The sequence below is a fragment of the Eurypyga helias genome, unplaced genomic scaffold (genome assembly GCF_000690775.1).
Source record: "Eurypyga helias isolate BGI_N326 unplaced genomic scaffold, ASM69077v1 scaffold27611, whole genome shotgun sequence".
Taxonomy (NCBI): Eukaryota; Metazoa; Chordata; class Aves; order Eurypygiformes; family Eurypygidae; genus Eurypyga; species Eurypyga helias.
Window position 1 is genome coordinate 36,553 of NW_010233164.1, and position 11,317 is coordinate 47,869.

The window sequence follows — 11,317 nt, forward strand, 5'->3', positions numbered from 1 at the left end:
CCGCTGGGTCTCCAAAATAGCCGTCGGCACAGTACTCGCAGTTGGCCCCTGGGAAAAGAGAGATAAGGAGAAGCTCACCCTCTCTCCCTAAAGGCAGAGGCTGCCTTGCTCCCCCCACCCCACAGAAATGGGAACATTCAGCCCGACTGGGGCCAGCAGAACAGCATCTCCACTCTCCTTGCTGCTGCAGCCAGCGCACGATGCTCTGGGCAGGCTCTCGAAAGCTGGGTGCAACAACTGACCTCAGGAAAGTCGTTTTTTATTCGGGTTTTTTTCCCCTGTTTTTTCTATTCCAGTCCCTCCCCACCCATCCATTTTCCCATCCACGTTTTCTGTTATATGAGAACCTTTCCCTGGATGTAGCCCTTAGGGCTGAACCGGCCCATTATGCCTGTGCCTCCCCATTGAAGCTCCAGGGAAACGCAGAGCGGACGGGACCCGGAGGAGGGCATTACCGGCAGCTCCAGGAGGGCAGTGGTCACAGATGACTTCCTCACCGCCTGGCACCACCGAGCAGCCTTGGCCATTGCCGCAGGGGCATGCCCTGCAGCCGTGTGGCTGCCGGGGGTCGCGGTAGAAGCCGAAGGGGCAGGTGACGCTATTGGCCACGTTTTCGTCTCCCGAGTAGCATTCGCCTAAAGGAGGAAGGAAAGGGCTTAGGGCAGTGTGCTCTCACCCATGGTGGGACATGCTCCACCACTCCACCCCTCACTGGTGTCCATGTGCCGGTGGTCCACCATCCTCCACCGGAGCCCTTGTGATCCCCACACTTGCTCATACGTGCTTCATTTCTCTGCCCATTGGCCCATCACCATGTGCCCTACTCCTTCAATAAGACCCCATGGAAGAGCATATTCCAAGGCATAGAGCCTGGCCATCACCACCCAAAAGTGTCTGGATCTCATTTTTCACTGCTCCTATAGCCGCCAAGGAGCCACAAGTTGCCTTTTGTGCCACCTGATCAATGCTCAGATATTTGGAAATTCAGACTTGGAAAGTAGTGACAGCTTAATTTCACATTACTTTGACTTTACATGGCAACACTGTGGACTGTTTAAACAAGGCAGGTAGTAAAACGTGTACATCACTGATACCTACAGGCTCCACACTTACTTTTTAAAAGAAAGTCAGAAGAGGAGATTTTTATTGCTATCCAAGCAGCAGGAGATGTTTTTTCTCTCTCCGATGAGCATCATCTAAGGCAAATTTGATCCCCACACATCTTCCTTGTATTTTTGGACATAGTGCTTCTAGGCTTTGGGGAGCCTTACCCATGATGTTCCCTGCACTCCAGGCCCCCAAGCCAGGGATTGTGCCCCACTTAGTGCCCCGCTGTAGCTCAGTTCTCAATACACAGGCAGCTGCCCTGCGTAGCCACCCTATAAGCACAACATGATTGTGGCTCCACTTACCATTGTCAGGATCACAAATTCCTCCCCCCTGGCAATTGCAGGGCACACAGATGCTGAAGGGCCCCAGGCTGGGGGCATCTCTGTAGTAGCCAGGGGCACACCTCTCACAGAATTGCCCCTGGTATCCCGCTGGGCACTCGCAGTGTTCCACCCAGGGAGCAGGGACTCCGGCGATGGGCTGTGCTGACACCAGTGTGACATTGTCGATGTAGCCGGTGCCTGGAGGGAAATACAGCCGGTCACCTGTGGGGGCCAACAGTTCCACCTGCAGGTCCCCTGCACCCGGGACTTGCACAGGTCACCTGTGGAGAGAGGGACCAGAGCCAAGGCTTTGCTGTCCCCATCTGCTCAACCTCTTCATAAATTAATTTTGTGCATTCTAGGGCACTTTTAAAAATTATTATTGTTTTTTAATATCTTTTAGCAAAAGTGTCTCCATCTGGAGACTTGGCATCCCCAGCGACAAGGAGAAGCCAACCTCGTGCTTGCAAGTTCTCCCCCCACTTACTGTACTCCCCAAAGGTGGCTCGGATCCAGAGAGCTGTCAGGTTTCCCAGCAGCTTGCGGTATTCAAAGTGATTCAGCCTCGGGCTCCACTTGCTGCTCAGGTGCTCATCCAACCTACCCGTGGGAGGGAGGAGAAGTGGAACCAGTTTCAAGAAAATAAGATCCTCATCAAGAAAATGCAGCAAACCTCGCCCGTCTCCCTCCTGAGCTCAAGACTTTGGGGAACAATCTCCACCCATGTGACTGACCCCAAACAAAGTACCCAGCCCGACCTCAAGCCAGATTTTCTACTGTCCCTCTCACAAAGTAACCTCCTTATCCAGGAGGGAAGCACCCGAGATGCATCCAGCCCAAAACAGGCAACAATTTGCCACTTCCAAGGGATCAGAGCTGAATCCAGGAGCTTCTTGAAACTGCAGCTTTCCTTGCTCACCCTGCCCCAAATGACCCTTTACCTGAAGGTGTACGTCTGGCTGACACCACAGGGCAGGACCTTCTCCTGGGGCAAGAAGGGGGCAGTGACTCTCAGGCCACCTCCTTCCAGGACCACGTCATGCGGAGATGGCTGGCGTCCCCCTCGGTCCAGGCGGTAATCGAAGGAGAGCGTCTGGCCATAGCTCAGCTGCTGATTCCCAAGGAATTTCACTGCAAAGGGAAGGGAGGTTGAAAATCAAAAGGCTTAGAATCTTGCCTTCCTCCTAAAGGTTCAGTTCACGAGATCAGACCAAGCAAAGGGTCACCATCACCTCTCCCCCTCATCAATTCCGCACCTACCAGGTGCCACAAAGTATATTGGCTCTGATGTCCTCGCTGCTATGAAGGCATCCTGATGGCGTGGGGACCACTGGAGCTGGGCTGGGGAGCCGCTTTCGTGGACACCTCGCCAGCCTTCAGCACCTGGAACGTCAGCAAGGAACAGTCAGCAGGGACAGGGAAGGGGTTTCCTGGACTCCAGCATCTTCCTGCAGCAGTGTCTTATCAAAACCTGTGGATTCCTACCCCTTGACTTCTGAGGAGGCAGCACAGATAACCCTGTGCTCATACATCTGAAAATAAGCCAGACTGAGCATGGGGTTTCCTTCCCAAGTGGCAGGAAAGACATGATGAAGGAATCCTACGCTGCCCCCAACTCCTGCACCCTACCTTCTGCCTACGATCAAGCCACCCCACCCACCAAAGCACAGGGACTTCCAGCAGGGAGTCAACCAGGTGGCTCCTCCAGCACATCCAAGAGAAGGGATGGCAAACACCCCCAGGAGTCACAGGAGTGTCCTGCTTGGGCTTCACCTTGCTGGAAGGTGGAGGTGATGTTATAGACGCTGTGGTTGTCTGCGCTGTCACACACCGCCGAGTGCCCGTAGCAAAAGCAGGGGGAGCATCCCGCAGGGTTTCTGGCATCCAAGTTATAGAAGTTTTGCTTGCACCTGGGAAAACGCGAGAAGGTGACAACATTTAAGCCTGTTTTCTCCTGTTCCGAGTCAAAACAACCGACCCTCTTAACGAGCGCCTCGCAACACAGCCATCACCATGGCCTAAGGTCTGTGCCAGGCCGGGATGGTGAGACAGGTGTGCAGGCACTACCAGAGATGCAACTGCCAGGGAGATGGAGGAAAAGTCCATCTGCAGAGGTCTGGCACATCCTCTCGACACCCACCTCTCGCATCGCTCTCCGGTAGCGCTCGCCTTGCAGACACAGCGGCCGGAGAAGCAGCCCCCCATGCTGCCAGCCAGGTTACACTCACACTGTGGGCTCCTGCAACAGGGACAGCAGGAACATCCACCTGGATTTCTATCTCGACCTGGAAGCCCAGTGTCCCCAGCTGTTCTACAAGACAGCAGAGCCCGCCCCCATCCCTACCCCATTGCCAGTCCCATGCCAGAAAGGGAAAAATAATCAGCAGAGCCATCTCTCTAAGTAATTTAGCTGCAGCAGTACGGATGCCAGGCTGAGACGGTGCCCAGTGCTACTACCCCAGGATGCCCCAGAGCACAAGCTTTCAACCATCCTAGGAGCCTCTCTTCTGCAAGATCCACCTGCAAAAGTAAAGCAAAGCTCCACTGAGCTTAACAGACCCTGGCTGACCTCCCATGGGCAGTAACACCCTGGGGAGGTTCGGGCAGGAGGCCAGACACAGCAGCACGGCTGCAGGCAGCCAGCCTTCACCCCCACCCTTGGCCTGCTGGGGCTCCTGAAGAAGCAACGGTGGGATGAATCAAGGAAGAAGCCCTGAGGAAGCCAAACGAGAAGCACTTCAAAAGGTGTTTAAACAGGCCTTCGTGCAAAAGAAGGGTTTGATCTTTGCATGTACGTCTTTACATGGGCAGAGTCCTTACAAAGTGGCACCAACACCAGACAGACCCGTGCGTGGACTGGTTTTATTTTACATCAGCCTGCCTGGCTGGTGCCTGCTTGGTGTTATCTGGGCAATAAAGCAATCACTTTGGAGCTTGGTTAAGCTCCAATTTTGACACTATGGTGTGACAGAGAGCTCTGTGGAATGGAAGGGAGGTCCAGCCCTGCTCAAGCCTGCTCTCTCCCCAAACAGCAATGAGGTTAGCCTAGGGTTACGGGCGTGCTGTCACAAAACAAGCTGCCTCTGCCCCTGCATGAGGTGTTTTCAGCCGGCAGAGGTTCTTTACAGCCCCTTGAGAGAGCTCTGGAGGCTGGCTCTCCAGCTGTCCCCATGCCACGGATGGTTGCCAGCACTTACTGCCTACTCCTCCGGCATCCAGCCTCGGAGAGAGACTCAAAGCCTGGCTGGCACTGGTCACACTTCTTGCCCATCACACCAGGTTTGCAGCTGCACCGGCCATCACTGTCGCACTGCGGGCCAAGAGCACCTGTGGAAAGAGGGGGAGAGGTACGGACAGGCACTTCCCTGTGCCCTCCTGGCAATGCTGCCAGAGGGACAGGGAAGCAAAGCACCACACCGTCACTGCAGCAGCAATAGAGCCTCAGCGACAGGTCCCCATCTGGGGTCCCAGCATAGTGCTGAGACACCAGGTCTGGCGGTTAAGTCGGCTCCAGCTTCCCTGACTGATGCAGGAGACGTGGAGGAGATAAAACTCAACAGGCAGGTGGCCAGATGCTCAGGATAAGGATCTTCTTCCCTACTATAAATGTCATTGTGAAGGGCAAGATGGAAAAGGGCGCACAAACCAAGTGGAGAACTAGTTCTGGAGAAGCTGCATCTCGAACTCCGTGTTCAGTTTTGGGCGCCTCACTGCGAGAAAGACACGGAGGTGCTGGAGCGTGTCCAGAGAAGGGCAACGGAGCTGGGGAAGGGTCTGGAGCACAAGTCCTGTGAGGAGCAGCTGAGGGAGCTGGGGGGGTTCAGCCTGGAGCAGAGGAGGCTCAGGGAGACCTTATCGCTCCCTACAGCTCCCTGAAAGGGGGGTGCAGAGATGTAGGTGACTTGAAGCCATAGGACAAGAGGAAACAGCCTCAAGTTGCACTAGAAGAGGTCTAGGTTGGATATTGGGAAAAATTTCTTCACCAAAAGCATTATCAGAAACAGGCTGCCCAGGGAGGTGGTTGAGTCACCATCCCTGGAAGGATTTAAGAGACGTGATAAGGGACTTAGGGACATGATTTAGTAGTGGTATCAGCAGTGCTGGGTTAATGGTAAGGACTCTATGATCTTAAAGGTCTTTTCCAACCTAAATGATTTTATGATTCTTCTTTGCTGGACCCTCTGCTAGTAGACATCTGTGTCACTTGATTTTGGTGCCACCACAAGGACCTTACAGGGCAGAGGTAGGCTCTTTCATTTCTAACCTGCCACTGTGCACTTGCCAGCATGGAGGGGAGAGGATGCCAGAGCCACAGTAGCCGTCCTGCCCCCAGGCCTGCCTGCATGCCAGCGTGGGGGGACAACCATGGGGATATTCACTCTCCCACCACCACAAAACCTATTCCTCCTCCTCCTGACATCATTTTTTTTTAATGTTTGGGTGGTGCTTCTAGTGATCTCCCGGCACTGACCGAGACCAACAGGCACTGCAACATCTACAGCACCTCGGCACAAGAGGTACGAGCTACCTACTGCAGGGCAAGCCAAAACCTGATGAGGATGAAGGAGCCATCACACCTACTGTGTAACCACCGCGAGACCTGCAGAAAACACCCCAGAGCTAGAAATCCCATCTCACAGCACTGCAACCTGCACAAAGCTGCTGGAGGAGCAGGAGAGGCTGAAGTCTCCGGAAGCCCCGAGCACTGCAGCACTTTGTACAACCTCTCCTCCTGAGGCACAATGCCATGAACTTGGGAATTATCCTTCTGCTTTTATGAGGCAATCACAAGGCTTTGTGGAGCCCGCCAAACGTTGTGACACCCAGGAAGCATCAGCCTGGTTCACAAAGCCGGTGAAAGCTGCCGCTCCTGCACTGGGGTTTGGCCACCGACCTCAAGATAAGGATGGCAGCCAGGAGGGGCAAACAGCTCCTTCCAGGGCAGCTGCCAGCAGGGGTCAGCAGGTTCATGGCTACCTGCCAAATTCAGGGCAGACCAGGGCAGGGTCCCTTTTGGTGATGCAGGGATTTTTGATGGAGATGCTGGAGGGAAGGGATGCCATCCAGAGGGACCTTGACAGGCTGGGAGAGTGGTCCCATGTGAAGACCATGAAGTTCAATAAGGTCACGCGCAAGGTCCTGCACGTGGGTCGGGGCAATCCCCAATATTGGTACAGAATGGGGGATGGATGGATGGATGGAGAGCAGCTCTGCGGAGAAGGACTTGGGGGTACTGGGGGATGAAAAGCTGGACATGAGCCGGCTGTGTGCACGGCAAGCCCAGAAAGCCAACCGTATCCTGGGCTGTATCCAGAGAAGCATGGCCAGCAGGTCGAGGGTGGGGATTCTCCCCCTCTACTCTGCTCTGGTGAGACCCCACCTGGAGTGCTGCGTCCAGCTGTGAAACCCTCAACATCAGAAGAATATAGACCAGTTGGAGCGAGTCCAGAGGAGGCCACGAAGATGCTCCGAGGGCTGGAGCCCCTCTGCTATGGGGACAGGCTGAGAGAGTTGGGGTGGTTCAGCCTGGAGAAGAGAAGGCTCCGGGGAGACGTTATTGCAGCCTTTCAACGTATAAAGGGGACTCTATATATAAAGATGAGCTTCTCAAAGGCAAACTGCATTGCAACAGCAAAAGGATAATTTCCGAGTTCATAGCATTGCGTCTGAGGAGGGGATGTGGTACAAAGACAGACTTTTTACCAGGGCCTGTAGTGACAGAACAAAGCTCAAAGGTTTTAAACTGAAAGAAGTTTAGATTGGACATAAGACAGGAAAGTTTTATGATGAGGGTAGTGGGGCACTGAAACAGTTGACCCAGAGTAGTTGTGGATGCCCCAACCCTGAAAGTGTTCAACGCCACACTGAATGGGGCTTTGACCAACCTGGTCTAGTGACAGATGTCCCTGCCCATGACAGGGATATTCAACTCAATGATCTCTGAAGGTCCTCCCAGCCCAAACCATTCTGTGAGTCTGTGCTATTTTGGGGGGCAGGTGGGTTTCAGAGTGGTGAAGCATCCACCCAGGAGGAGGATCTCCTATGATGTACAGTACAGCAACACCGCGCTGGGCCCTGGCACCTCCCTCGATAATCCCACCTGGAGCCAAGCTACCCCCAACACCCATGAGCCAACAGGATCCCTTTGCGACAGGTGGCCACATACCCTGGGGGTGGCAGTGGCAGGGCAGGCAGCAGTCCTCCTCCCGCTGGCGGAAGAAGCCCTCCTTGCAGTGCTCGCAGCGGGCACCCTCTGTGTTGCCCAGGCAGTTGAGGCAGCGGTACCCGTTCCCCGTCTCCCTCAGGAGATGCCAGTCGAAGACACACTGCCTGGACATCCCGTTGCAGTCGCAGACTGGGGAGAGGAGAGAGACATCTCAAATGATGCTTACAGCTGAGGGCACAAGCCACGAAGTTGTAAGACCACCCTGATGCCCAAAGCCCACACGTCTGTGTCCATCAGCCACCCACATGCCACCAATGCCCATGTCGTGCTCCACATCCTCATGCTTTGGAGCGATGCCAAGCTTCACTGACAACACAGCTCAGGATGGACAAACAAGTGGGACCAAGCAGCCCCACTCCACAGTGTGGCATGGCCAGAGGTGCCCTCCTGACTTTCAGAGGGCTTCCAACATAACGAGGTCTTTGAGTAAACAAAACCCCAAACCTTGTCCTGATAAATGCATGGGGAGCTTTACTGGTGACTTCAGGGAAAAGGGAAAAATCCCTGACATTATATTTGGTTTCACCTGGTCTCTGACCAGGAGTGAGCTCAGAAGCAAAGCTCAACCAACTTCCACCAGGTCCCTCCATCTAGGCCTGTGATGCAAGTGTCCTCCCAGCCAAGTGCAGGGGTGATGAGGAGTGGTTTGTGATCCGAGGAGCTTGGTGGAAGCGTGCCAGCTGAGAAGGAGATTAAAAAAAAGGTCTCGGCAGAATTGCACAGGTCATCTCACCTCACCCTCCCCAGGAAGAAAAGCTGCAGCTGTCAACATCGCTGCATGACAGATGCATCCCACTAAAGCCAGGACAAATGGGACCTCTGGAGAGCAGACTGGCAGGTATCTTCCCAGACATGCTTGCTCCAGCACTCTTCTTCATGATCTTGCCCAGATCTCTTCCTGAAGCCACCTCTCATCTACTTGCCAAGACCTTGGGGACCAGTAGCAGAGTGTTTAAGCCTGGAGGACATTTATTTCAGGCGAGTTGTTCAGCACCACCGAGGAGAGCAGATATGCTTGATAGAATGGTTGGCAAAGACAGGCAGGAGATAGAAACACCCTGAGGGAAAAAACAGGGTCCCACAGGGGTGTAGAGCCCGTTGACAAGCTGCTCCAAACCACTCCAATGCTGCCATGGGATTCTTGACCTCCCTCCGAGAAATTCTGCTCACTGCTGACCTCATGAGACATGAAAAAAAAGCTCGGGCCACCTCTGACGGCACAGGCAAGTGGAGGAAACCCAAGAGCAAGCAGAAACCTGCAGCACGGATGGGGACAGCAAGTTGTGCTTGAGAGATTTGACTCCTCCTTCCCAGCACTCTTCTGACACAGCTTAGCCTGAGGATACAAGGTCCCCATCCTCTGCATCTGAGGCTGCAGGGACCGCATGCGGCCTCCTGCGAGCTCGCTGCGCCCAGCGCTGGGCACCACCCTCGCACACACCCATCAACACCCGCATACCAGACAAGGCACTCAGCAGGCGGCTGCCAAGCAGGAAGATGACCTCATGCGCCAGGAAACAAGGAGAGAGATTTTGCTGGCTCTGGCAAACACGGTTCTTCACTTGCAGCCCAGCTGCCAGGAGACCGAGACCCAGCGGCAGAAAGTCTTCTGCCACCGCAGCCTGCTGGGAGGGGACCTGCGGATGCAGAACTCCTGCCTCTTGGGTGTGAGAAATCAGTGAGCATCACCAGCGATCAAAGGGCAGAGACGATACAAACAGCCCACCGAAAGCAGCAGCGTGGGACTTTCTGAAGATATTCGTGCTCACCTTCACAGCGGAACTGCTTGGGGTCAATCCCACCCCTCATCCCTCCCCTCTATGGCTGTCACACTACACCCACGCATCTCCCTACATCTATGTAATCCAGAGGATTTACTAGGCTGTTAAATTACAGGCATGAGGAGCATTGCCCCAGGGGATGAAAACCTTTTTTCAGGTCCTGCTGTGAGGGTGCAGCATGTTCAGAGCCAACTCTCTAACCCTGGCACAGACTCAGGTCTTGCTAACCCAAAGCCATTTAAGATGCTGTTGCAGATTAGTGCCAACACCTCACCGGCGTAGCTGTTCCTGTTGCTGGTCTTCTCCTAGAAACCTGGGAGCTCAGGCAGGTTATTCTTTACCAAGAGTGAGGCACTGGAGTTACAAACGAGATGGAGCATGCCAGGGCTGCTAGGAGAGGAGGACCAACTGAGGAGAAGATCCTTTTTGTATCCAGGTGCCCTGAGGCTCTGCCCTGAGATCATCCATTTCTCAGACAGCTGTGGAAAAGAACAGGCTCCACCAAGTAGAAGCTTTGCATCTGGATGTAAGTGGCATGTTGGGATAGAGGAAGTCTGAGGCATGCATCCAGCAGGACATCATTCCCCCAACTTCTGACCATCAGAATAAGGCACGAAAGACACTTGTTTGCCTATGCTGAGAAATTCCTGAATCAAAAAGATTCAGAGAAGGAGACAGGCAGCTTTGAACCTCTTAAACTGTCATCTTAAATTCACAAAACCAGAAAATGTGGTTGGCCTTGGGTCTATGAGGAGCAGATCCGACAGCTCCGTACATATAAGTCGGTCTGCAAAGACAACTCCTTTCATGGAGGGATCAACAGAGCTTTGCATGCAACAAAGCCTCCATGACAACACAAGCCATTCCCTGCTCCATGCTTCTGGGCCTGGGACTCAAAAGGCTGTCCTGTCTGCTATCCCAAGTCCTGGGTTTCCCCATCACCTGACTCCACAGCTTTCTCACTGCAGGAAGACTTGCCCGGGGCTCCATCAACATCATCATGGAGAGACCATGCATGGGGAGCCAAAACCTGCCATTGGGTGTCTTCTCCTTTCCAACATACCGAAAGAGACACCTTGTTGGAAGGGTGGAGCTCTGACCTCCACACCCCAACTCTTCCCTGAACCCTAGGAGATCCCTTCAGCCACCACGTTCAGGCACACACTGCCAAGGCCAACGCACGCCTCCTCAGGAAAGGCTCTGCGCCCTGCAGAGCACGAGCACAAGCACAAGCTCTGCCGCTTGACCAGATCATATGTGAACCCAGTTTGACTCAAGCAGCTCGTTTGCAAGCAAAATGGGATTACGTGTGCTAATTACAAGCACACATCTATCACTGGGACCAGAGGAATAACAGCACAAGAGACTAATTTACGCCACTGAACCAACTCAGAAAGCCTGCTGCAAGTAAAGCCAATCAGGTCTTTTTTATTAAAACAAACAAACAAACAAACAAACCCCAATAAAACCCCAACCACACTTATTCAGCACTAATTCCACCTATCAGATTGCACTGCTCTCAAAGGAAAACTGATACAGTGAGTGTACTTCAGTACTGCAAACAAAAGAAAAATCGAAACCACTCAGAAAGACCCAATTTTGGCCAAATGTACCCATCTCCAGACTTAAACCAGTGCGGCTGAAACCCTGATATTGAATTACCACTGGACTGAATGCAGTTAAGTATCCCTGCATCACCCTCTCCCCTACGTTTGCACATGCCAGAGGATCCTCTGGATTTTTGAAGTTTGCTGTCTGTCTACATACCACGGGACACTGGACACCTCCCATGGAGCGTGGTGGGGCCGTGGGCGCCTCATAAGCCCCACGGATGCACGCAAAACACCAACACCACACATGTTGCTACAGCAAACTGG

The 11,317-nt window shown here is 53.6% G+C and overlaps 1 protein-coding gene across 1 annotated transcript in view; it reads right to left on the reverse strand.

Annotated features, from left to right (window-relative positions):
• The window catches only part of LAMC2 (laminin, gamma 2), a 13,695-nt gene extending 5,774 nt beyond the window's left edge, over positions 1–7,921 (reverse strand). Inside the window, 12 exon segments of the mRNA XM_010161662.1 lie at position 1; positions 4–48; positions 456–635; positions 1,413–1,631; positions 1,921–2,033; positions 2,375–2,564; positions 2,694–2,816; positions 3,207–3,343; positions 3,574–3,672; positions 4,631–4,760; positions 7,600–7,788; positions 7,882–7,921. The exon segment at position 1 is cut by the window's left edge and continues 173 nt beyond it. Of these exon segments, the coding sequence (XP_010159964.1) occupies position 1; positions 4–48; positions 456–635; positions 1,413–1,631; positions 1,921–2,033; positions 2,375–2,564; positions 2,694–2,816; positions 3,207–3,343; positions 3,574–3,672; positions 4,631–4,760; positions 7,600–7,788; positions 7,882–7,921 (1,466 nt within the window).
• Positions 7,922–11,317: the final 3,396 nt, after the last annotated feature.